The sequence below is a fragment of the Aythya ferina genome (genome assembly GCF_964211825.1).
Source record: "Aythya ferina genome assembly, chromosome: Z".
NCBI lineage: Eukaryota > Metazoa > Chordata > Aves > Anseriformes > Anatidae > Aythya > Aythya ferina.
In genome coordinates this window covers 37,312,763-37,339,880 of record NC_140299.1, presented here as the reverse complement: position 1 = coordinate 37,339,880, position 27,118 = coordinate 37,312,763, and the positions used below count along the sequence as shown (strand labels likewise).

General features: G+C 43.3%; 1 protein-coding gene across 1 annotated transcript; it reads left to right on the top strand.

Annotated features, from left to right (window-relative positions):
- Positions 1-5,439: 5,439 nt before the first annotated feature.
- On the top strand, positions 5,440-25,965 carry HACD4 (3-hydroxyacyl-CoA dehydratase 4). The gene is made up of 7 exons (XM_084504921.1): positions 5,440-5,533; positions 9,684-9,787; positions 10,713-10,840; positions 18,846-18,958; positions 21,566-21,672; positions 22,474-22,605; positions 23,313-25,965. The coding sequence occupies exons 2-7, from the start codon at positions 9,691-9,693 to the stop codon at positions 23,393-23,395; spliced, it is 660 nt and encodes a 219-aa protein (XP_084361047.1). The 5' UTR covers positions 5,440-5,533; positions 9,684-9,690; the 3' UTR covers positions 23,396-25,965.
- Positions 25,966-27,118: the final 1,153 nt, after the last annotated feature.

Here is a 27,118-nt window from a genome sequence, read left to right as displayed (position 1 = left end):
AATACAAAAGGTCACTCCTATACGGTCAAAGCCAAACAGATGGGCTGGGATTTTTCCTCCAAATACATTTCCAAATGTCAGCCGTTTTTCACCTGATGAAACTGTAAAGGCCAAACCTCCTACCACCTCTGTATCTGCTTGGTGGACCCTTGTGGCACAGCACTGGCTCACACAGCCCACTTCTTCTCACCCTAAAGCAATCGGGAACTTTGGCTGCTGTGACTCATTTTGTTTTGTTAGATGAGGCCAGTGAGTCAGCGCCTGCAAGGCGGGATCTGTTGGCAAGCCAGGGTCTCTTCTGAATTTACAGAATCAGAAGGGTGTGAGAAGGACAAAGCTGGCAAGGCTGCTGCTTCCTCTTCTGTCCAGCTCAAGAGTATAGTCAACAACGTTGAGTCTTTTCCCCACTATTTGCACGCGGTGTGGAGATGACTTGCTTCCTCTGCTGCCTCCACACAGCCTTGCTTTTCTCACTCTCTGTCGTGACCACACGGCATAGAAACAAACCAGCATGATGCAGGCACTCTGCCTGCTGGCAGGACACAGGGCTGTCCAGTACTGCACCACACTGCACCACCCCTGCGGCCCCGGCAGCACAGCGGTTGCCTGCTTTAACTGAGGTCAGCAGCACTGCAGAGTGTGTGCCTCCAGCTCAGTGTGTGTTTATGAGATGTCATTTGCCAGTGCTTAAACTAGGGCGATCCCCGGGCCAAAACATGGGCTTGAATTGAGGTGGCCAAAAGTGCTAATTAGAAAGGAAAGGAGCTGGGTATTTAATGGCTACAAACAAAGAGATTTAATTCTAGGGTATACAGTTTCTCTCTGTAAAGCACATCTACATACTGCTTTTATGGCAAGGATTTGGAAACAAAAGCTATGCATAAAAGGAGCAGATGTTTTATTCTGCTGATGTTTCCCATTCAAAGAGAGTGCGACTGTTTCCGTATCACATGAAATATTCCAGGTCTGCTATTAGCTTTGTGAAAAAAGCACTTGCCTGCACACACAAACACTGAGCCCAGAGAGAATGTGTTTTTCCCACCTCGTGACGCAGAGAAACCGAACGTGATTACAATCTGTTTAGATTTTGAGAAATCCAGGAGACTCGGAAGTAGCACATGCTGAGCAGTCACGGAGCTTGTTTTAAGAGATGCTGGTGGTTTTATACAAGAAATTTTTCATGCCAGCTAAATAGGTCCTAGGAAGAAAATTGTCTGCAAGAGAAGTAGCTACAGCAGAGAAGAAAGAATATTTTCCAAAAATAAAAACTACTTTTGCTCTGGGATTTACCTGGTCTTCCCACATCCAGCTCATGTGTTCCAGTAGCATTATTACTATTTGCTTTCACAGAAATGTCTTTACAGCTTACAAAATTGTTGAATGTGTTAAGAATAAAAGACTGCGTGCCTGGAAGTGTTCCCAGTACTGTCTAAAAAAAGGTGTTACCTCTTTACTGATCTTCCTTCTTCATACCCTCAGGCCATCACACTACATAAACACCACTACAAATTGCACAACTAAAGACACCTTACCTACATTTCCAACTACAAGCTGTGCACAGAAGACTGTATTTTGAAGATGATTTTTTTCTCGTGAGTAACAGATCCTAAGGGCTAGCATCAGGTCTGATTGGCCAGATCTACTACAACCCACTGGTTGGTGTGTATTCTGTATCTCCCAAAGAAGAATTTGACTTTCTCTGTAGTAGTTTTTATGATAGGATTTATGAACCCCATGCCTTGGCACTGTCACTGCAATGCATTGCCACTCAAACGTGTGTTTGTAATAGCATTTTTGTTAATGTCAGAAGTACACGTTTGAAGCAAACTTTCTAGTCATTTGCACTTGCACTGCCTTGCTCCTCATTGTGGGGCAGGCTTGGAGTGCACCAGAGGACAACATCATTCCTTTCACATGCAATCACACCAGGAGATTTGATCCAGCAAGGACCAAGCACCCAGTTCCTGCCCCACTGTGCAGGGGGCTAAAGATGCCAAGGCTGCCCCAGCCACCCCCCACCCCCTGCCAGCCTCTGCTCTGGGGGCAGCTGGCACCAGCATGGGTGTCCCATGCCCCGAGCCCTCAGGGGTGCCCATGTTTTATGTGGGAATGCTAACTTGGCTGCTGTCCACAAGGGATTTTGCACATCATGAGGCTGTGAGAGCCTTTGTTGCTTTTACATGTTCGCCTGATGTTTGAAAAGAGCTGTTCTGCTGGGTCTTATTACAGCCATGAGCTCATCTCCTGGCAGGATTAGTCACACCAGTTATCCTCCCAGAGGCACGCAGTTGAGAGACGTTTTGCAAGAGCCATAGGCTGAGCCCTTCTATAACCGTTTGTTTGTTTGCTTAACCATTTATTTAGTGCTGATTTATTATTTCCTCCTAAGAAAGGAGTATGTTCCTTAGCCAAGAAAAAGATCATGGCTCTCAAGCTGTAGAAGTGGGTGCTGCACCAGCAGGAAAGCCCTGTGTGCCTGCATAGCCCTGTGATGGAGATGCGAGACACAGCCAGGAAAAACAAGGCGTCCCACCACGGGAAGTCATAGAATTATAGGATGTCCTGGTTCGGGAGGGACCTTAAAGATTGTCTAGGTCCAACCCCCCTGCCATGGGCAGGGATGCCACATGCCCAGGGCCTCATCCAACCTGGTCTTGAACACCTCCAAGGATGTGGCACCCACAGCTTCTCTGGGCAACCTGTTCCAGTGCCTCAGCACCCTCTGAGTGAAGAATGTCCTCCTAACATCTAACTTAAATCTCTTCTCTTCTATTCACAGAATCAGAATCACAGAATTTTCTAGGTTGGAAGAGACCTCAAGGTCATCGAGTCCAACCTCCAACCTAACGCTAACAGCCCTCCACTAAACCATATCCCTAAGCTCTACATCTAAACGTCTTTTGAAGACTTCCAGGGATGGTGACTCCACCACTTCCCTGGGCAGCCTGTTCCAATGCCTCACAACCCTTTCAGTGAAGAAGTTCTTCCTAACATCTAACCTAAAACTCCCCTGGCTCAACTTAAGCCCATTCCCCCTCGTCCTGTCACCAGGCACGTGGGAGAACAGGCCAACCCCCACCTCGCTACAGACTCCTTTAAGGTACCTATAGAGAGCAATAAGGTCGCCCCTGAGCCTCCTTTTCTCCAGGCTGAACAAGCCCAGCTCCCTCAGCCGCTCCTCGTAGGACTTGTTCTCCAGGCCCCTCACCAGCTTCGTTGCCCTTCTCTGCACCCGCTCAAGCACCTCCATGTCCTTCTTGTAGCGAGGGGCCCAAAACTGAACACAGTACTCGAGGTGCGGCCTCACCAGAGCTGAGTACAGGGGGACGATCACCTCCCTAGCCCTGCTGGTCACACCGTTCCTGATACAAGCCAGGATGCCGTTGGCCTTCTTGGCCACCTGAGCACACTGCTGGCTCATATTCAGCCGACTATCCACCATCACTCCCAGGTCCTTCTCTGCCTGGCAGCTCTCCAACCATTCCTCTCCCAGTCTGTAGCTCTGCTTGGGGTTATTGCGCCCCAGGTGCAGGACCCGGCACTTGGCCTTGTTGAACTTCATGCAGTTGACCTCAGCCCATCGGTGCAGCCTATCCAGATCCTCCTGCAGAGCTTTCCTACCCTCAAGCAGATCGACACACGCACCTAACTTGGTGTCATCTGCGAACTTACTGAGGGTGCACTCGATGCCCTCGTCCAGATCATCGATGAAGATATTAAAGAGGACCGGCCCCAGCACCGAGCCCTGGGGGACGCCACTAGTGACTGGCCTCCAACTGGACTTGGCTCCATTCACCACGACTCTTTGGGCCCGGCTATCCAGCCAGTTTCTAACCCAACGAAGCGTGCGCCAGTCCAAGCCAAGAGCAGCCAGTTTCTTGAGGAGAATGCTGTGGGAGACGGTGTCAAAAGCCTTGCTGAAGTCAAGGTAGACCACATCCACAGCCTTTCCCTCATCCACCCAGTGCGTCACTCTAGTTTAAAACCATTCACCCTTGTCCAGTCATTATCTGCCTGAGCAAAAAGTTGCTCTTTATTTTTTTTTTATAAGCTCTCCTTAAGTATTGACAAGTTGCAATGAGGTGTCCCTGGAACCTTCTTTTCTCCAGGCTGAACATCCCCAGCTCTCTCAACCTTTCTTCATAGGAGAGGTGCTCCAGCCCTCTGATCAACTTCATGGCCCTCCTCTGGACCCACTCTAACAGCCCCACATCCTTCTTGTGCTGGGGGCCCCAGACCTGGATGCAGCACTCCAGGTGGGGCCTCACAAGGGCAGAGCAGAGGGGGACAATCCCCTCCCTCCACCTGCTGCCCAACCCTCTGCTGATGCAGCCCAGGATGCAGTTGGCCTTCTGGGCTGCAAGCACGCACTGCTGGCTCATGTCGAGCTTTTTGTCCACCAGAACCCCCAGGTTCTTCTCTGCAGGACTGCTCTCAGTGAGTTCTTCTCCCAGTCTGTGCTCATGTCTGGGATTGCTCCAACCCAGGTGCAGTGCCTTGCACTTGAAACTCATCAGGTTCATGTGGACCCACTTCTCAAGCTTCTATCATCAAAATCACCCACTTGGTCAGTAGGGAGGTATGTCTCACCCCTCCAGGACACTGCAGGGTAAAGGTGGTCTTGCTGGGAGCTCTACACCACTTGCAACAGGGCTGAGACTCAGGACAGCATGTTTTATCCCTCTGATGTTTTGTATTTTGCATGACATCCTGCCAGTCAGTCATTATGTTCTGGGTGGCTGTTTCAGCCATAGCATTAAATTTTAAACCTCCTGTAAGATGGGACGTGCTTTCAACATGTGTGCCAGTGGGAGAACATTTGTTGGCAGAAAGCAGTTTATATAAGTATTATTGCTGCCAATGACTTTCTTCTTCATCTGATTTATATTGCAATATCCAAAAGACTCAAGGGCACAATGCTGTGAGAATGTACTCTGTCAGTAGTGCCTATATTTCACAGGGGCATGAATAAATAGGTATTTCTTGGTAAGAAGCGAAAACTATTTCCTCTATCTCAAGTAATTTAAAGTGCTCCTTTAATGCTATGCTCCCAGCCTTCCTTAGTATTTAATACTGTGTTATCAGCATTGTTGTAACACTGATGATTTAACCAGAACGGGGAAAAAAATGTAGTTTTGCTTTTCTTCTCTCCAGTTATCCCTCAAAATATTGTACTGTCTCAAGCAACAAAGTTAGTGGGATTTACAGAGTAGCTCATTTTTACAAAAGAGAGAAACCAGTTTTGGTTAGGTCAGGCTAGATTAAGTCAGGTCAGGCTAGGCTGGCTTAGGTTAGGCTAGGTTTGACCAGGCTAGGCTAGGCTGGGTGATGAGGAGCATGGAGACATTTGGGGTTAGAAACTCCTTTCTCGGGCATTGCAGCACTGTTCCTGCTTGGTGCTACACACAGTGACGTCGTGGGTGGGGGAAGAGGGAAGAGGAGGGCTGATCTCCCAGCAAACAGCTGCTGCAGCTGTGAAGAGAAAAAAGGAGAAAGATCAAGAGCAGCCGCGGCGATCTAACCCCTGCAACAGGTAATGTCCCCAGAGCGGAGGTGACTGAGGCAGCTCAATGCGAAAGCAAGGGGAAATAAAGCGGGGTGGGATGCGCCTGTGAGAGAAAAGCACATCTCTGGTGCGGGTTCTCTGCAGCTCTTCTCCTGCTGAGCTTGTAGCCTGTGGCAGGGCGGGACAGGGAAGGAGCAGAAGTTCAGACCAGCGTGAGTTAAAAGGAAACCGTGTCAGCGGAGGGGCTTTTCTGTCAGACCTACCCTTCAGAAAAAAAAAAAAAAAAAAAAGGAAAAAAAGGAACGTCGCTCTCTGGTTTCAGCGCGAGGGCTGCTTCCTCATGTGCAGCCAGCCAGCACGGGCTGACAGGCAACAGAGAGCGCGGTCACTGAGGCAGCCAAGGGAGCGCCCAGCCCACAGAGGCCTGTGTGGGATGGGAGGGACCCCTGCGGCAGCCTGCACCCCGACACTGCCCGGGAACACTCCGTGATGGGGCCACAGCCCGTGGGGACATGGGGCTGCTGCTGAGTAAGGGGAGAAGGGGTCGTTTGGGAACATCCTCTGCTGTGTACAAGACCCGAGTGGCCTGGTGATCCACATAGGCACGTAGGTTTTTCAGCTTGGGGAGGAGGTGGGTAAAGTGAAGCATTTCTGCTAGGCAAGGTTGACCACTGGCATTTTGGTGTGTTTTGTATAAAATCAGTCATAGCAAGTTGTGTGGAGCTGAGAACCAAAATGACAGAGAGCACCATCCAGCCTTCTGGGTACCTTTGCTGCTAGTCCCATGCCTGCTTCTTTCATCTGTCAGCAATACAAGGAGAGTACCGAAGTGTGCAGTGCTCTCACGATGCCTTCAATCCAAACGGCATTAAAATCAAATTGGAAGCATCGAAGCAGATCACACTACAAAGAATACAGTCATCAGCAATCCCATTTTGCAAATCAGGCGCTGGGAAGGCTGAGTGAGGTTTGCAAGGCCAGCCAGCCAGCCTGGGGCAGGGCTGTGAACTGAACTGCTGCCTGCAGGCAGCTGCTGGGTTTGCTAGTCTGTATTTTGCCTTCAAGGGTGTTGCAGAGGCAGACTCTGAGAGGTAAACGTGCACCCATGCCTGCTGTGAGCTGAGGGAGCAGGAAATGTAATTAAAGCCCATCTCTTGTGGCAGTGGCAGTGACCTTTCAAATAGAAGCAGATGGATGAACTTTCTGTTGTGACGCAAAACTGTTAGGACTGGGGAACAGGTTAACCTCAATTTGTTCCTGGCTACCTAGGAAAATGGACCAGCCATAACTCATTGGGGAAGAGAAAGAACATAGGGGACAATTACACTTCCATTTCCTGTGATTACACTGAAATCACCTCTTATTCTCTGCATATGTCTTCACTTCTGTCAAAGGCCTCTCTTTGGTTTTGGATACATTTTGTGTGGGGATTAACACAGTAGGGTGAAACTCCATTTGGAGATCCGGCCACTCTTTCACACGGTGGTGAGCATCACCGTATGAGAGGTTGGTCCTCTGAGCAATGAGGACCACAAAAACAATAAAGCAAAAGTTATTAATTTTTAGGTCACCTCGACCTTTTTGTTCCATCTCCAAACATGACAGAACTCCAATCTGATTTAGAGAACAAATTCAGTGATGGATTGCTTTTTCTGTATGAGGAAACAATGTCTGTAGTCAACATGCATTTGTATGCATGCAGCTGTAAACTTGGCCCTTACAGAAACATGATGTAGTACTTTATTCTGTCAAACATGAATTTTGAAAGCATTTTAATATAATGACAAAGGTATTGAAATTTTGCCCAGAGAAGTTGTGGATGCCCCTTCCCTGGAAGTGTTGAAGGCCAGGTTGGCTGGGGTTTTCTGCAGCCTGGTCTAGTAGGAGATGTTTCACCTCATGGAAGGGGGACTTTGCACTAGATGAACTTTAAGGTCCCTTCCAAACCAAACCATCCTATGATTCTACACTGCCTGTCAGCACATCTCTATATTTCATGGAGAGTTTGGGGTAGTCTGTTACAACATCATGTGCCTATTTCAGAAGTCACCAGTATGTTTAAAAGATTATGAGTTTTAACATAAAACAGGCTAAACACTAGCATGAACTACAATTACAAGCATTCTCTTCATTACGCTCTGCTTAGCTAAGATTAAGCAGCTTAAGAATTGCAACGATGATAATTTTCTATCCAGCCAACGGAGGAAGGGTTCAGAAAATAAGCCTGAACTGCTGAAAGACAAGTTCTGAGGAAGAAAGACAGATATAACAAACTAGACTCCAGAAGAAGAGAGAAACTATGTACTCAGCTTGCATACAGTGCAAAGCCAACATGACAGCATCTGACCAAAGGGACTGCTGGAGAAGCTGACTGGAAAGACTGAAGAAGATTTTTACAGCTATTCCTATAACTTTCCTACCCATTACAAGCTCCAATAATAAGGCAATATATCACAATATTTTTTTTTTCCTTTTTGCAATGTGTAGTGTCTCATCTGGTGTTTCATTGTTGCTGTTTGTTTTTATTGTTACTTTACCACAAGAGAGGAAACGTTGTTCAGCAATAGAGTAGATGGAGTTTTGGGTCAATATTTATAGATTACACTGTATTTTAGTCCAATTCATCTGTATCATTCTTTTTCCAAAAGGAATTTTTATGGATTGTCCCTTGTAGGGTCTTCATATGTCTTACTGTCATAGTGTTAATGAGCATTGACGTCTCTTAGGAGGTAAATTAGCCAACAAACCTTTCTGTGCTTATAGAAGTAATTATATGAATAGCAGTTGTCCTGCATAACAGAAAGAGAGGAAGAAAGGCATTTTCTATGACATCCCTATCATATATTTAAGTTAAAAATTTAGATCAGTTTATCTAGGTCAATTTGCAAAAGCACATGATTGTGTTTCATATGGTCTTAGTACAATGCTCGGAATGAAGTATGTACATTTATCTTATTCACATATTTCTAAACACAGAAATTCAATGTGTTTGATAATGTGCAGATACAAATGAAAAATAGTTGGTGGCAGAGACATATCATGCTGACGCATACACACTGTATGAAGAGACAACTTAAAGAGATCTTACTACTTATTGGGACAGGAAATAATTGGTGAAACACAGGAGATTAATTCTAGTACAAAATTAACAATTTTTTGACTGTCTACCATTTTTAAAAATGGTATCATTTTTAAAAATGGTAGACAGTCCTTTTTATAACTGGCGGACATGCAAACCTCTCTCTCCAGAATAAGTGAAAGGAAAATATATGCTTGGGAAAGTGAAATTTTGAAGTTTCTGCAGAACCTACAGAGTTCTGCAGAGAGTCAGATTATCTATTAAAATTAAATCAGAATAGCCATAAAAATTAGTCTGCTTCAACAGAAGGAAATGCACTTTATTAAATACAATTTGAAACATGAATTGTGCAGAAAGACAAATATCTCATTTTAATGTGCATTGGGAAAACCCGTAGAGCAATTTGGTTAAAACGGAAGATCAGATATTCTTCAGGCTGCATTGAATAAAAACAGATCAAAATGTGGCTTTCTTTTCCTTTTCCTCACCTGCATTTTTATGAACACTTGCACCTGTACTGTGTGCTGAGGACCTTGCAAATTATTTGTGTTGTACTCTAAGTTGCCTTAAGCAAAACCTAGGGGCACAAAAAACAGGATTAACATCACCCAGATGCAGAAATCCACATGCTGGTGCCTGCACGAGTGCAGGTCCCATGGCAGAGCCATTGTGGCTGTGATCCTGCCCATCCCTCCGGTCCATCAAGGCAGAGCTAAGACCCGAGTGGGACTAGGCTCGAACCCATCACTCAGTGTCGTGTCTTTACTTGGTTACTCTCTCCTTTGGAGACACAAATTTCACCGTATGGCCACAGATCTTCCCTGTCACTGGTGGAAGCTCAGTAAATTTTTCTGGGCATGCCTTAGGTATACTAATGAAGAGAGCTTTTGATCTGTGAGGGAGAATACTGTTCTGTGACTATTGACAGACACAGCCAGCTCCCATCGATCTGTTTACAATCTAGTTGTTTTGTTTTGTTTGTTTTGTTTTGTTTTCTGATAAACTAACAAGTCCAATGAGAGTGCAATATCTAGAGATCACAATGTCTGAATGTTGTATTAAATAATACAGCTCGCTTTATCATATTCACCTCCACAGCATTACCATGAACACCTACCTCTTTGTGTATGACTTAATGCAGTTCTGTGGACATTCCTGGATATTTACAAATATGATCATCAGGTTCATGTCATTTGGAAAAGGTAGGATTCCTTCTATATTTTCCTTAAACATTTTAAGAGGCAGTAATACACAGAAACATTAAATCATAGACAAAGTTAGGATTATGAATAGGGCATGCATAGCTCTGTGTGTCCAATACCAGTGGCTGTAATTTCAATGAGAAAAGCACTGTTTCTTTTATTGAAAAGAATGAACAATTTGCTGGTACCTGCATTCTGCCTGTACTGCATCAGAAATGAAGCTCTTGTTTTACTAATGAGCTCTAATATTCAGTAGTGTGCCAGCAACTTTAGATTTAGACACAGACCTAAATGTGAGTAGGTCGAGTCATGATGGTGAATATTAGTCTTACTGAAGCCACTAGGAGAGAATATCTTTGTGGTTATTGTATACAAATTTTTATCTCCCCAAACAGGACAACATATTTCTATTTCAGTTTCATGGAGTTAAGGCACAAAAATAGATAACTAACAACTGGAAATTCAAAATAATTTACAGATGGTGGGAAGCTGAAGACACATGACATAGCTATCTTGTCATCTCCTTGTCTTAGGAAGTGTCATGGGCATAGGTACAGGCAAGAACTGCCACATCTCCTCATGTTTTATACCTTCCTCATTCATTTCCTCATATTTAGAAATATCCTAAATGCATATCCCTGAACCAACACATCCTGCACAATGGTTGCCAATGCATCAAATACAGGCACCCCCGTGCTTTTCTCAGCTTCCTGCCTCTGTGTGAAAACTGCAAACATACACAGAGTGGGATGCCTTTTCTCCTCCCTAAATCTTTGCTTCTGCTACCTTTCTGCTAAAGTCTGGTACTCTGTGAACTCTGTTTTTTATTATCTTCAGGGGCAACAGAGCAAGAGCAAACTCAGCAGCTGGTCTGGACTTTTACTGTATAACTGCCCTCTAATTTTCCTCTTCACTTTTTCTGTAGATTCATTGGCCGACACGTTTTACTCCATAGGACTTGTGATGCGCCTTTGTCAGATGTTATCTGTCCTGGAGATCCTGCACATCCTCATTGGCATTGATAAAAGCCGTTTCTTCCCCAGGTTTTTGCAGGTATGTCCATTTCTCAAGACCCTCCTTCCAAAACATACACACTTCAGCCATAGTTGGCCCTGGGGACAAGCCCAGGTTGAACTACCCTGCATGGTCCACTTGCACCTTTCCTCAGGGAGCTTGATCCTGCTAACGGTTTGCTAAGTGCAAGGGTTATATATGAGGGAGCTCTTGCCTCACAACAGAGCTGGCATGGGAAAGAGCTGCTCTTGTAACTCTTTCTGAATGAGACTGAGTAATGAGTGCCCCAACACTGCCATAGGTACTGGGTATGAAGAGTGCCACAGGTGGCTGGGGCTACGGCCTCTCTGGCCAACATGTCTGCAGCCAGGAGGCAACATGTTCAGAGGCTAGGTTTTACTCGCTAGTTCTTTTCCATGTTGCTTGTTTTTTCCTCACTGATATGTGGATATTTATTTTTAGACAAGCACAAGACAATTTGTTGTGCGGAAGCAAAGACATGCCAGTGGGAAAACCACCAGCACCTCAAACCTCCTGAACTGCTAGAGAGGGAACTGGGTTTGCTGGAGTTCATGGAGAGTGAAAGGAAAAGAATTGGTTAAGAATAAGAAAGAGAAATCAAGGCACAGGAGAATTGATGCTGGGAGGGAGAAGAAAGGAGAATTGTCGTATTCTTACTGTAGGGTCACACACACATACATATGCAAATTGTGGCAACATGCTCATGCTGCCAGAGGTTTTCAGGGTGTATGTTCAACTGTAGGCAGAAAACCAGCCTCAGGAACAGATGCTATAGCAGAAAACAAGATGATTCTCTGACGTTTTCCTTACCACACTCTTGTTTTCTGTTGGAGTTAAACACAGGTTTGGGTATTTTTATTAATGCGTTGGAAAAAGTAAAAATGTTTACTTGAATTTACCTTCAAGCCTTCCCAATCCTTATTATTTGAATAGTGGTGAAACTGGTGTTGCTCTCAGCGGTCAGAAGGTAGAAGAATAAGAGTAATTAGTTGTGTTTTTAGTTTTCTGGGTAGCCCATTTTTGTCAAATGACATATTACAGGGGTGAAGATGTTCCTCTTTTTAAATCTCCATTAGAAATTGATTGACTAATAGAGATCTCTGTTCTTCAAGCTGCTCACCAAGTACAGTATCACATTTGTCAAAATGCAATTAATGTTTTTTCCCTGCTTAAATCTACATACTCTTACACTAATCCGGATTTGAGAAGGAAAAAAAAAAAAAAAAAAAAAGATCAGATCTAATGTAACCTTCAACAAATGTCATAAATGTCATGTCATGTTTTGCAGGGAAGACCAGCCCAATAGGGCTGACAGACCTCAAAGAAGGTCTGTCCTAGCAGAATTTATACATTTCAAGCCCTGACATGGTCTGTACTTTTTCTACCTAACCCTTTAGAAGCAGAGATAAGGGAGACCTGATCTCCTTCTATGACAAAGTGACGCGCTGGGTGGACGAGGGAAAGGCTGTGGACGTGGTCTACCTTGACTTCAGCAAGGCTTTTGACACCGTCTCCCACAGCATTCTCAAGAAACTGGCTGCTCTTGGCTTGGACTGGCGCACGCTTCGTTGGGTTAGAAACTGGCTGGATAGCCGGGCCCAAAGAGTCGTGGTGAATGGAGCCAAGTCCATTGGCTCCATGGGGGAGCTGGGCTTGTTCAGCCTGGAGAAGAGGAGGCTCAGGGGCGACCTTATCGCTCTCTATAGGTACCTCAAGGGAGGCTGTAGCGAGGTGGGGGTTGGCCTGTTCTCCCACGTGCCTGGTGACAGGACGAGGGGGAATGGGCTTAAGTTGAGCCAGGGGAGTTTTAGGTTAGATGTTAGGAAGAACTTCTTCACTGAAAGGGTTGTGAGGCACTGGAACAGGCTGCCCAGGGAGGTGGTGGAGTCACCATCCCTGGAAGTCTTCAAAAGACGTTTAGATGTAGAGCTTAGGGAAATGGTTTAGTGGGGACTGTTAGCGTTAGGTCAGAGGTTGGACTCGATGACCTTGAGGTCTCTTCCAACCTAGAAAATTCTGTGATTCTGTGATTCTGTGACCTGCACAAACACTGCTCTGTACCACCACAAAAGATGTTAGATGTGAACTGGATAATCTGAACAAGAAAATAGTGACCTGTCTGGGGCACTGCAATTACTGCAGTGCTCTCAAGGGAAGCACAGAGAAGCTGGGTCAGGGAAGGATTCAGCACAGCGACTCCCAGCATTTACCTCACCACAAAAACAGCTTTGGATCCTTACTTGCTTATTTCCCTAAGTGTTCTCTCAACACAAAACCAACTGTCTTACCTTGATGTTAGCATCATTTTCATGCTGTCCAAGCAAAATGTACAGGCTTTTGGATATATATTCTGCCTTGACACACCTTCCTCCATGCCTCTTGGAAAGAATATATGTATTTTCAACAACATACTTGGAAAGGATACAGCTTACCTTACCACAGCCTGGTAACTGGACTACTGCAGATAGGGCACTAGCAATAGTTTGGTAGTGGTTGCCCAGTTCTGTGTTCCCATCAGCTTTTCTGCCTCTGGGCTTTAAACCCTTTGATGCTATGTATTATCCCTTGGACTATGTATATCCATGCACATTCACAGCTAAATTAATCTCAGAGGTGATCACTAGGAAGAGAGAAGAGGTGACTGGCCATGCCAAGGAAGCACAGGGATGGAGGTAATGTCAGCTTGAATAAAACAAGCTGCAAGCACTCCCCTCTAACAGTTGATTGTGTCGTAGACACAGTAGCAGAGAGAAGCTTTAAGCACAGTTTGGATGAAGAATTTACTTCATCAGCTTTGAGATACACATTACAGGTAGTGGAAGAGCAAGCTCAGAGGTGTTTTCAGGAAAACCTACTTGGGACAGCCTCATTGAGGAACAGCCTCAGGCCATCAGACTTTTAAGAAGAGTTAGGTAGGCCAAGGCCAAGTCACACCACAGAAGGAAGATAGGTCTCATTCGATGGGTGCTCTGGAGAAAGGGAAGCCAAAGGAGGGGCACAAAGTTGGTGCAAAGGTGTGACTTTCACAGCATTTGCAGCTTGAATGATTGAGAGGAGGCCAGGGGAAGAGAGTAAGTGTCACGTCATCACAGTTGCCTAAACAGAGAATAATGAAATTTAGTATTCTGGTCTGAAAGTAAAAGCTGATGGCACTAGTACTTCTGCAAAGGAGAGAGTATTAAAGATGCAAGACTGGTGTTTTTATGAACAAAATCCACAAGCTATATAAGGGTTTCTGATACTAGTTATGATACTGCACAGTCATGGTTATTAAAAAATGGAAGTGAATGTGCCTGCTTCTGCTCTGGCCTCAGCTAGTCTGATCTGTTCTGTTTCGCTTACTTGCTTCAAATGCTCAGGCTGCCTTATGGAAATTTACGCTGTTCGACAGCACTTGCTGTATCCCATGAGAGACCAGCACTGGGAGGGGAAGGAAACTCCAGTTTAACACAACGATCAAGAAGGAATGAAAAATGAAACCATTGTATTTATGCTTGGTGAGGTGTTAGCACATACTTCCTTTTATGAACATGAAAACACTGGACTTCTGTTTTTTCTTTGTTTTTCTTTCTTTTTTTTTTTTTTTCCTTTTTCCTTTTTTTTTTTTTTTCTTTTTTAGGCAAGAGAGTAGTGGAAGAGAATACCATATTTTCATTTGTGCAAGTGACGGATGATTGATAAAAAAATAAGCTGCAGCTTAGCAGTTCGTATATATGTGTATGTAAGCATAGGTATATACACAAACCTGCATGTGTGTGCCTCTAAGGGCATAACACAAAGGGACATTTACTGGAATCTCCTCCTCTTCGGGTAGCAGCCTGCCACCCCTTGCTGCAAAGCTCCCCAGCCTCTCACTAACAGCTGCAGAAGCAGCTCTGATTTCCCTGAGTTGGAGAAGGTGTGAGTGCTATGAAAGGAAAGGTCACAATGTCTTGAGGGGGAATAGAAGTAAGCAAGCAAGCAAGCTCCTAATTTAGATGGAAAGGGGGTGTGATGCCACGATCCATCCTCGTGAAGTCATCACATGTGCACTGGGCAGCCAGGCCTGCGTGCTGCCTAGCGAGTTTATTTGGGAGCAAAGTCACAGGTGGTGTTCAGTCAGTCTCTGTGGCAGCTTAGTGCATCCCACATCTTGTTGGCTGAGACTGCAGTCTAGCAGAAGCAAAAGACCCACAGGGGACCTGCTTTGTGTTCCCTGCTATTGCAGGTGCTTAACCTGCTTTACACAGCCTGATCTCTGACTTAATTGTGTGCAACTAATGCAGCTGATTGCTTGCTCCACTGCCCTGTCCAAGCAAGAGTCCTGTGGCAGAGGAGATCTGCTGAACCCCAGATAGGCAGTATTTGCCACCTGTCGTGCATCTGCTTGTGCCTGGGGAGAGAAGGAGCACTGCAGCCTTTCTCTCTCCCAGGCCATGAGCTGGGTCTCCACAGCTGCCCTGTCTCACCAGTCAGTGCTCATCCTTTTGAAATTGCTGAGGGTGGTTACTTGTCTACTGCTCACCCTTGTTTCTCACTGAAATAATGATCAGCTCCCAACCACTTGATCATACAATTTTCTAGCACTTTTGCACCCAGCACCACCCGTTGGGGAGTGAGTGACTGTTTGAAAAATCTGCCAGCTCTCACATCAAAAAAATACACTGGCCTTTTCATTATCATGATATAGCTTTTGTCTCCAGGTGAGACAATTCCCTGTGACAATTCCCTTAAATATCTGTAACACTAACAGAATTGCAGAATTCTCTCTCCACAGCCCAATCTGAATGTAGAGTTTGTAACAAATTGCCTCCACTGCCAGCACTGTACCATCTTCAACAAAAATCCTTTTAAGTCAGATTCATTATTATTATTATTATTATTATTATTATTATTATTATTATTATTATTATTATTATTATTATTATTATTTATCTCTAGCACACAAGCCCAATCAATACTCACACTACTTTTTACCTTTGTTTTGACTTCCCTCTTGTGATGGTTGTCCCACTATGCTTCTCCTATCTCTGTTATAACTGGTTTCTGATCCTGCAGCAAGACTTCCAGTTTCCCCACTTTCTTGCCAGGTTCCTCAGCATACACAGGCCTTATTAACTTTCACTCTGTTTCCTGGCCTGTCAACACCCTGCCTTCTTAGAAATAACTTCCTGAGTTAGGGACCAACGGGATCAACTGCACAAGATGACAGACTTGATAGAAAGGTTGCAAAACCATTTTAACTGTTGTGGTCTCTTAGTTCTTTCCAAGATGAGGAACTAGATCTGCAGGGGATGGATATGCTCTCTTTCTGTATGAAAAACTGCATTCACGTAATTTTGCTGAATAGTGAAATGACAGCTGTATGTTTTTGTGTCTGCTTTATCTGACAAATGCGGTTTGCAAAAAATAAAAATAAAAAAAATAGTCTGTAGCCAAAACATTCCACACAAAAACTGGTAAACATGATGCAGCAAAACTACTGCACAAACTTGCTAAGAGGCTGATTCCTGTTTTAGTTTAAGGAAGGAGTGACAGGAAGGGGAAAACCAGTGAAGAAGAATGAGCACACTTAGAAAAATCACCATGTTAATTGGTTTCCATTTCATGACTTTTCAGAGGCTTGATGTCTTACTCATAACATCATTCCAATCTAAGATGGTTTACGAAAACGTGACTCCATGTGCCAGTTGATATAAAAATAAAAAAATAAAAATGAAGCCATACTGATGCAAACCTTTAACACTTTCAAACAGACTGTAAATCAGACTGAACCAGTATGGTTCTGTGATAGTTTCATGGGAGACTCTCAGCAGTACTGAGTACTACAGCTGTATTTGTTTTACAGGACAGGGCATGAATATGGATATGAAACTTACCCAAGAAAGCTGCAAAAAGATACACTTGTTTTTAAATTTTTGAGCTCTAGTATTGACTAAATATTTTTTTTTTAAGCTAGAGATGCTGCCTTTTAATCTATGTTTCTAGCTTCTCATTTTTAAAGGCATACCTTGTGGGTCAGCTAAGGTTCAACCACTAGGAAAATGTTGTTATAACACAAATATTACGGCAGCAACTGTCATAAATGATAAGCTGAAATCCATCAGTTCTGGCCAGGAATAAGGAGGGAAGAAAAACAAGAAATTTTACTTTTCTTCCTACCTTCTGCAAATCTTCTGTGAGAGAGATCCCTCAGGATCCAAATCTCCAAGCTAAGGAAACCAGGGCTGGGATTGTGAGACTACCACTTTCTTGCATAATGCTTGCCCAATAGTCTTCTGCATCCTGTGGCCTCCGAGGCAGCCCCAGGCAAGGAGGTCAGTGCTGCAGCTTGCCCCACAGGCACTGGGGCACAGCAGGTGTCACCCTTGCTCACAAGAGCAAGACCATTCTAATCTTATTTTAAATTCAGCTGTCTCATCCACAGGTTTATTGGGCTACAAACCCAAGTCGTCCCCATTGACAAGCAAACCTCCATCCTTACCATAGTAGATATATCACTACAGGCCTGTCAGTCTCTTCAGTTCCTGGTAAAATTTTGGAGAAAATATTTCTGGGAGTTATTGAAAAACCCCTGAAAGACAATGCGGTCACTGGTCACAGCCAGCACGGGTTCACAAGTGGAAAGTCCTATTTAATGAACTTTATTTCCTTTTTGACAAGGTTACTCAACTAGTTGACCAAGGGAAGCCAGCTGATGTAATGTTTCTGGATTTCAGCAAAGCTTTCATACTGTTTTTCACAGTATCCTACCAGACCAAACATCCAGCATACAGCTACACAAATCCATAGTACGATGGGGTGAACACCTGGCTGTTGGGTGGGACTCAAAGGTTTATAGTAAATGGAGTTACATCAGGCTGGTGGACAGTCACTAGTTGTGATCTGCAGGGCTCCATTTTAGGGACAGTTTTCAATATTTTCGTAAGTGACTTGGCTGCAGAACTTGAAGGTACACTAAGTAAGTAAGTTTGTAGATGACACTAAATTGGGAGGAGCTGTTGACTCTTGTCAAGGGTAGACACCTTGCAGAGTAATCTTGACAAATTAGATGGTTGGGCAATCACCACCAATATGAAGTTTAACAAGAGCAAGTGCCAGATTCTGCATCTGGGAAGGGGCAACCCTGGTTGTATCTACAGACAGGAGGATAAGAGGTCAGAGAGCAGCCCTGCAGATAAGAATCTGGGCATTTTGGTCAATGGCAGGTTGAATGTGAGTCAACAGTGTGTCCTGGCAGCCAAAAGGGCCAACCGTAAACTGAGGTGCATCAGGCATGGTGGCATTGCTAGCCGGTCAAGGGAAGGGATTATCCTGCTCTGCTCCGTGCTGGTGCAGCCCCACCTTGATCTGTCTGCAGTTTTGGGCGTCACAGTATGAGAAGGACATAAAACTATCAGAGAACCTCCAAAGGAGGGCAAAAGATGGCTATGGGTCTGGAGGGCAAGACGTATGAGGCGCAGCTGAGGCCCCTTGGTTTGCTCAGCCCCGAGCAGAGCAGGCTGAGGGGAGGCCTCATGGCGGCCTGCAGCTCCCTCAGGAGGGGAGCGGAGGGGCAGGCGCTGAGCTCTGCTCTCTGGGGACAGCGACAGGACCCGAGGGAACGGCATGGAGCTGGGACAGGGGAGGGTCAGGCTGGGGCTTAGGGAAAGGTTCTGCACCCAGAGGGGGGTCGGGCACTGGGACAGGCTGCCCAGGACACTGGTCACAGCACTGAGCCTATGGGAGTTCAAGAAGTGTTTGGACAATGCTCTCAGACACATGGTTGGATTTTTGGGTGGTCTTGTGCACAGCCAGCAGTTGGATTTGATGATCCTTGTGGGGTTCCCTTCCAATTGAGGATATTCTGTGATTCTGTGATCACACTGCCCTGAGGTGGGTACCCATGGGGTCTTGAACAAAAGGTATGCCAAGAAATGCATGTTCATTGGAGCCTGTGTAAAACAAATCAGATTGACCTGTGTCCTCCTGTTTTGCCAAAATGACACTGAAATGAGAGCTACAGAAGATGGCATGTGAATTCACAATTCTTTTTCCCTTTCAGATCACTGAGAGAATAATTGTTTTATTTGTCGTGATCAACAGTCAGGAAGAAGTTCAAGGGAAATACATCGTGTGTGTTTTATTTTTCCTTTGGAATTTATTAGATGTGGTCAGGTAAGAAGTCAATGGTGAAGGGAACATGGTTAATTCTTGCAAGCAGAGCTCTCCCCTCCCCCCCACCCATGTTGCATGCTCATCATTTCACTATATCAAAATTGTCAGAAAAGCACATTATTGATTTTAAAGAAGAAGTTGGACCTCGTAAGCTACCTATTGATTTTTAGAATAATTGCCATATCAAAGAGACAGTGTGATTTTACACAAATCACTGCATTAATATTTCTAGTTCAAAGGGTTTGACATTCTTAAAAATGTGTAAGGGAATCACAACTATCTCCTGAGGAGCGGTAATTTCCCAAATTGATTTACAATCATATATTTAATATTTAAGAGCACATCATTTTATTTTAACGTAATGTGTTTATGCAAGACTGACAGCATGGTAAGGCAGCACACGAAGAACTTCTTACTAAGACCAAAAGATTATTCTGGGTTAATTGCACTGTGCTTTTCAAACAGCCAAGGAGCACCTGCTGCAGAGAGTGAGAGTTTTAATATAGTTGGACATAAATCACACCACAGAGAGAACTCACATGAGGCAAAATAGATAGGAACACAGTCCAGGATTTTTATCCCAAAAGTTTTGTACAGTGAAAGGTGTCCAGTCCCTCTCCCTGGTAAAATGTGATGGTGAAAATTCTATCTTGATGATTTTTGCATTGATATCTGCAGTCAATAACATTTTTCAAATGTTATTTAAGCCTCTGTGGATCTCAGTTTGTAGACTTACAAGGAAGCTGTATGGAGTTAACAACTGTTCAAACAAGACACAGCCCTCATGACAGCCGCCATGCAGAAGCAAATATCTTTATGTGTTACATACCACCTGTTAAAATAGCTCTCTGCTGTTTTGAATACATTATTTTCAGGACTGACTGGGGAATATGGATTTGGGCAGCAGAGGAAATGTGTGTTACAAAAGAGAGCTGAAAAAGGAAAACGACTGTTAGTATTGATAAGAAAGATTTTAAGTCAGCTTCAGACTATTTGTACTACATGTGTTAGTAAATTACTATGTCTGAATTATTTCGCTTATCACTCCATTCCATTTCTTTTTGAATTTTATAAAGCTAAAAAAGTAGAACTTAATCTCAAATGAAAACATTCTGTGCAGATATGGAGAGGCCAAAAGTGTAAATAAAAGTGTAAATATTAGCTGTTCGGTCCTGACAATGCATAATTATTTTCCATCATTGCTAAAGAACATGGTCCAACATCACAGCAATAACAGTGACTCTTTAATAAGCAAAATACTGTGGTCTGAAGCAGCAAATAAACAATTCAAACAAGAATGCATAAAATAACTCACAGTGAATTAGAAATCATTTCTGGTTTATTTTACAGCATCTGTGCTGAACCCTAGCAACCAAAGCAACACGTCTAAAAGTACGCTGGAAATTATCCCATCTGTCAGCATACTGGTCCTAAAGTATTATAAATTCTTCATTCTTCAGGGACGTACATATCCTCTGCTTTATGGCTGAAGATATACTGAGGGCATATACTGTGAAGCTTCCCATATTTGAGCTTTCTTGCTTATACCATAAACAGTCCAATAAGGTATAGAGAAAGGAAGTACCTGTCTCCTTTTTGTGCTAGGTTGAGATTATCCCTTAAAAACAGTAATGAAAAAAATGGAGACAATCTGGAGGTTGTGGAGGGCAAGCCTGAGAGAAGATGGTATGTTTCCAGCCTGTCAAACTCCTCTTCTACAATGTGGGAATAATACACAAGTAGTCAAATGAACGAATACAAGGCATGTACAGAAAATATATTTAATGCTGGTTCTATCTGTCAGAAACAGTTCTGGCTAACAGTGGCTTACAAATCTTTTTTTAGATATGTCTAGCATGACCACAGGTCAAAGAGCCTTCCAAATAACCCCCCCCAAAAAAGTGATCAGATAAGTTTCTCCAGTATCTGGAAAACCACTAGTTTGTTTGTAGATCATACACGCTCATTAGATCACTTTTGGAGACTGAAATCCTGGTCTCCTAGTGCGCAACATCAACACCCACATTAAAAAAAAAAAAAAAAAGCTCCATTGCATTGGACTGTAGCTGCTTTTTAACCAGTGACTCCTCCTGATGCCTGGAGGAGGGGCAGCTGTTGTGCTACAGAAGAGTGAGTACCTTTTATTATCTCACTGTTTAGCCTCCTCCACCAGTGCTTTAGCCATTTCAGCAGTCGTAAATCAGCATTTTGTCAATCCCAAGCAACAGTCAGACACTATATGCCCCTCTCAGTTGTAACAACCCTATCTGAAATTTATTTTCTGATGGACTGATGTGAAATCTTGTTGTTTTCTGAGAACACCTTTGGGCTGGAGGGCTGTATTGCTGTCTGACTGCTCTAGGTAGCACCGCAGACAAGGCTTCTGAAACAATGAATTTTCAGACCTGAATACCAGCTGGCCTGAACAAAATTTCTGCAGATCTGCTCTGAAAGGTTCTCAGATGTTCACCTCCACACTCTTCTGCAACTGCCTCAGATTCTTCAATAGTATTTCTTTAAATAGAAAGAAGCTTATAAAGATGCTTATAAATAAACATTCTTTACATGCTTGTTCCTTCTGAGTCATCTGCTCTTCTGTTGCTGCAGGTACACTTACAACATGTTAGCAAGGACAGGAATATACTACCTACCACTGACGTGGCTGAACTTCTCACTCTGTATCCTGCTCTACCCCCTTTCTGTTCTGGCTAAAGGTAAGGAGATGGCCATGCTGGATGGGGCTTTGAGCTCCTGGTTTAAGGGTCGGTGTCCCTGGGGATGCTGGAATTGGTGGTGGGTCTTTAAGGCCCCTTCCAACCCAAACTGTTCTATGATTCTATGACTCTATAGGAAGGGGACAAACCACTTGCTTCATTAATCTTCTCCAATAAAATGTGATCAGTTTGATTGTCATTTGTGTTTTTAAGATATTTTGTGTTGCCAAAGTACTTATAAATGTTTATGTACTGTCTTATTAACCTCTGTATCACCTATCTCCCTCTTTTCTGTACTTTTTTTTTTTTCTCCTTATTTGAGGTTCTGTTTGCTTTTTAACAGTACAGGAAAACACTTATCTCTCTGGATAAACAAAATAGCTCCTTGAAAGACACACAAATTCCCCATTCCAGACTGACCACATTAGCCTACAAATAGCAAAGCTGCCCGTTCCCCCACTGAACCTGACACTAGCAGCTTAGGCCATGCTTAGTTGCTTATCACACACCAGCAAATGTCCCCACTGAGATCAAACTGCCAACGATGCAGCTATGGCAGTGGCAGAATTTGTTATTGAACAGTAAACTTTACTAATTCTAGTGTTAAGAACAATTGGCATCTCAGACCTATGAAACTGAACTCAAGGAGAAAATAGCATGTACATATGCATACAAACAATACGCTAAATTCGGTATATAATAAGGCAATCTGTGCCTTCCAGGTAACTGGCTTTTTTACATGAAGCTTTTTGATGATCTTCCACCTCCTTTTGACTAAAGATTTCCTGTGTTATGTTACAGCATTTGCAATCTACGTATCGCTGCCTTATTTTGAAACCTTTGGGACATACTCCATCAAGCTACCATTACCATTTGCCTTCTCAATCTACTTCCCCTATGTTCTGAAAACGTACCTGCTAGTACTGTTTATAGGTAAGTATCTCATCTTCCAGAAAGCCAACTCGCAGCACAGCTGAAATACTTATAGCAACTAAAAATCAAAATCAAATCAGTCCAGCTCCTTTCAGAAACTGTAAATCTCTCTGTAACATCTACCGAATACTACAGCTTGGTTTATCACCAGCTGGTTTGAATTCTGATATCTTTCAAACACAAATAATTGGTTCTGAAACATGGTGTTTGCATTGGAGGGATAAAAATAAAATATATATGTATATCTATAAAAGTACTTTAATGATCTTGGCCTTACATATACTTATGGAGATCTTTTTAAAATCAATTTCCATTTGGTCACACGCTCATTCTGTGCTACCCTTCCTCACTCATTCCTCCCAGCTGGCAATGAAGACTTACATTTATATTAAAACTTCTACAGCCAATTTAACAATCAAAGGGGTGGCAAAGAAAATCCTGAAATTGTGTATAAATAGACTTCTTCTTTTCAACCATATATTGTTGAAAAATTTGAACTATAGCTAACCTTACAGCCAAGCCTTTGTTCTGTCATTGGTTTTAATGCTAACTGGAATAATCTAATCACTGTAGTGTTCTGTTATTCAGTTCACACAAGGGACTGTTCAGGGTTGCCAGCCAAAGAATCATACTGTTCCTCCTAAATGAACTAAAGGTGCTTTGGTCTCCCCTCCTTTGTTCTTACATCATTTTGTGTTTTGATTCAGGTATGTGCTTTATCACGCAGAACCTCTTCTCAGAAAGGAAGGCTCACCTAGGGACTGGCAACATCAAAAAGAAAAGAAGCTAAGTTGATACCTTGCTTTGAAATAAGAAATACACTCCCAGTGGGCTGCTGCGTATTATAAGCAAAGAAAAATAAGACAAAGATTTTCAATGCACAACTCCTGTTTGGATGCACATTATCCAGCTGTGTTGAATTTTCAGAAAACAAAGGTCTCTAATGCACCTACAAAAAGTAGTTGCTCTGAATAACTAGATAGTTTTTCAAGTTTTGCCTTCAAATGTCAGGATCTTTTAAAATGAATATATTTTTTCTAACATATATAAGAAAACTCAGGAAAAAAAATTGAAAAGAGTGCCTTGACCCACAATTACACTAACAATACTTGTTTTCATGTTAATTCTTGCCTCATCAGCAACAGGTATTCTGCAACAACAACAAAATTATTTAATGTGTGATTAGTCTACATTAGGCAAACATATATGTTTATATATATAAAAATATTAAATTGGTTAGAACTGGAATCTCTCAAGGAGCAAAAGCTGGAAACCTGTGAGATTCACCAGCTGATTAGCCCCGAGCATTCACAACGGATCCTTTCACCTCGCAAAAAAGACTCCAGAAAATGCAACTAAAGCAAGAAGGCAAGTGACCTTGGTCACTTGAGAAGTTACTCATCGACTGGATGCCCAAGGGGATATTTAAGGGGCATAAACAAAGCTTGTAATCATGTTTCTGGCAGACATTAAGAATCTTTTTCCTTGCAAAGATTTTTCTTCCATGCTGAACAGCAAACAGGTGACCAAAAATCAAGCCAGACTAAATATATGTTGTTCTTTGAAGTGAAGGTCATGACCATCAAAACCCATGTACAAAATTCTGCTTTTTGTAGAAGATGCAGTTTTACTCAAGTGCATCACCCCTCATACTTCTGTAGGACGATCTGTGAGAACAGGGACAGAATACAGTCTCTTTGAAACTGGGTGTCAAGAACATGGATAACAGCCCAGGGAACTCTGTATAGTAGAAAATAGACTATACTTGCCGCACAAATTGCTCAGAGGTAGACAGGGGCTTTTCTTACATTTCATTTGTATTGCTTATCATCTGCATTTGAGTTCATGCAGGTGGGGAAGAAAAGTGAGGCTATTTTTTAAAAAAACTTGGATGAAACCTTGGAGGAGAGAGTTACAAGGAAAACAAATGCAATCACGTTACGAAGAGGCTGTTGTTACAACTTTCTAAGCCATGCAGCTTAAGAGGGGGTTCAGACTGTTGTAACTGGGAACAACTGGGGCTAGTCCATATGAGCTAAGCTGTTATGAAAAGTCACCTACTATCGTTTTTATTCAATATATGTGGCAGACGATGCCTGCAGACTGCTGTGAATACTGGAGTATTTATGAAACATAAGCAACAGGGTCACACATGCAATAGTTTAATGGGCAACCCCGGATATTTTGAAAGCACTGCAGACAGAGTTAGTAACTCAGACCTTATCAGACACACAGGTACTTTCACTTTGCACTTCTGTCAGACCCAAACTGATTCAAGTGTAGGCAGTCTGGATAAAGAAGAGCATAAAGCAGCTGAAGAGGATGGCAGCTTTGAAGAAGAGAGCCCAAAGAAGAAAACTTCGTAATCAAATTACTGTAACACACGAAAGGTGAAACAGAGACACATTCCCCTCTGGCAATTCAATATAATGCTTTTGGTGTAAAACTGTATAGAATCAACATCCTTTATGAGGAAGCATGACATATATTGTGTTGAGTTTATGTGGCAAGTGTTTGGCAGTGGGGAAGCTGCAGGGATGGCTTCTGCAAGAAGAGGCCAGGAGCTGACCCCTTGCCAGACACAAGCAGTTCCAACTGGCCCAAAACAGAGCCACTGTGGGACAACACCAAGCCTGTTAACAAAGCTGGCTGCACCTGTGAAAACATATTTACAAAAGGGTAAAACAAAATGTGCAGCAGCTGTGAGAACGAGGAGTGAGAAAATGTGAGCTAAACAACCCTTCAGACATCAAGGTAGGAAAAAGGAAGGGGGAGGAGGTGCTCCAAGCATTACAGCAGAGCCTTGCATTCTGTGAAGACCATGGTGGAGCAGTGCCCCTGCAGTTCGTGGTAGACCACATCAGAACAGATCTTTGTGCTACAGCCTGTGGAGGACCCCACACCAGAGCAGACAGTTACATCCTGAAGATGCAGCCATGGAAAGCCTGTGCTGGAGCAGACTCCCGGCAGGAACTGTAGCTTGAGGGACCCACGCTGGTGCAGACTTTTCTAGATGAACTGTGCCCACGGAAACAACGTGTGCTGGAGCAGTTCTCAACTGCAGCCCATGGGAAGGACCCGTGCTGGAGTGGTTTCCGAAGGACTGTGTCACATGGGAGGGGCTCCACACTGCAGCAGGCGAAAAGTGTGAGGTGGAAGACACGGAAGAAACAAAGTGTTACAGACTGATCACAGCCTCCGTTCCCCATCCCTCCTGCACCACTCAGAGGAGTCAGGAATGAAGAAGTAAAGTTGAGCCTGGGAAGAAGAGGGAGGTGGGAGGAAGGTGTTTTAGAGCTGTGCCTGTGCTTCTCACTGCCCTGTTTTTATTTGGCAATAAACTGATCTTCTCCCAGTCAAGTTTGTTTGTCCGTGGTTGTAACTGCTAAGGAATCACCTTGTCTTCATCTCTACCCTACCCATGAGATTTCTCACAGTTTTCTCCCTGTCCTCTTGAGGAGGCGAGGTAGGCACCCAGCAGCCAACCAACATCGAGAACCACCACAGATACTCATACTAAGCCATGGTTATTATTTTATGATTTATATATACATACATACGTATATCAGGATGCAACACTCTCCCTTTGCATTTATTCTTATAGCTGGCTAAAAGACTGGAAATGTAGCAGGATTTTTCAAGTCACTGTGAGAAGGAACCCCACAGTGACGTTATTTTCAGGAGACTCCCCCACCCTACTTCTTGTGCAGAGCTAACTTGGGGCAGGCCACTAACTCTGCTTTACTTAATTTCTGGAAGATAAAACTCAGGATTGGGCAGGCAAAAAGGTGCCTTAAAAGTTTCCTAACTTAATTTTTAGGAACTTAAACCTTTGATCAAAATTTAACTCAGTCTTGATATCCCAGCTCACCTGTATCTCCATTCAAGTCATATATTGGAATTCTGATATTGGAATAAAAATAAGTGCTTTTCTCACATATGTAAACAGACAAAAAGAACCAACTGCATAGACAAGGTGGAAGGAGCATCACTAAGAAGTGATATATAATTGAAAGTGACTAAACAGTAGCCTTCTATTCCTAAAGAGCCTATCACATATTTCTGACATTAAAAAAAATCATATAAATAATGGTGTAAAAGTAGAATTATAAGGATTATATATACAATCATTTATTGTTTATTTTTATAAGCCATTATTTATTACTATTTTTGTTTGCCTACAGAATGTCTATACTGGTGATGAAGAGATCCGTAGGACATGTTCCTGTAGTCACAGGAACAGGAACATGTCCTACGGATCTCTTCATCACCAACTCCCTTTTTGCTGCCTTCTCACATACTGAAAATGCAGTAGCCAACAACTTGTCCACCTCAGTCCTTGAAAGTCAGTCTCCACAGGAACATACTATTTTGAAAGAGATCTCTTATAATAAAAATCCTATTAATGATAATCATGATTAATCATTTAATGATTAATGATTAATCATGATTATCATTAATAGGATTTTTATAATCCAGCACCTGCACACAACAGGAAGAACAGTATCTCTAT

What these genes read in the sequence shown, in the direction of transcription:
- HACD4 (XM_084504921.1), top strand. Translation starts at nt 9,691, where the DNA reads ATGAACACCTACCTCTTTGTGTATGACTTAATGCAGTTCTGTGGACAT. An exon ending in GTTCATGTCATTTGGAAAAG is followed by an intron (nt 9,788 to 10,712) that starts GTAGGATTCCTT and finishes CTTTTTCTGTAG; the next exon opens with ATTCATTGGCCGACACGTTT. An exon ending in AATTTATTAGATGTGGTCAG is followed by an intron (nt 18,959 to 21,565) that starts GTAAGAAGTCAA and finishes CTGTTGCTGCAG; the next exon opens with GTACACTTACAACATGTTAG.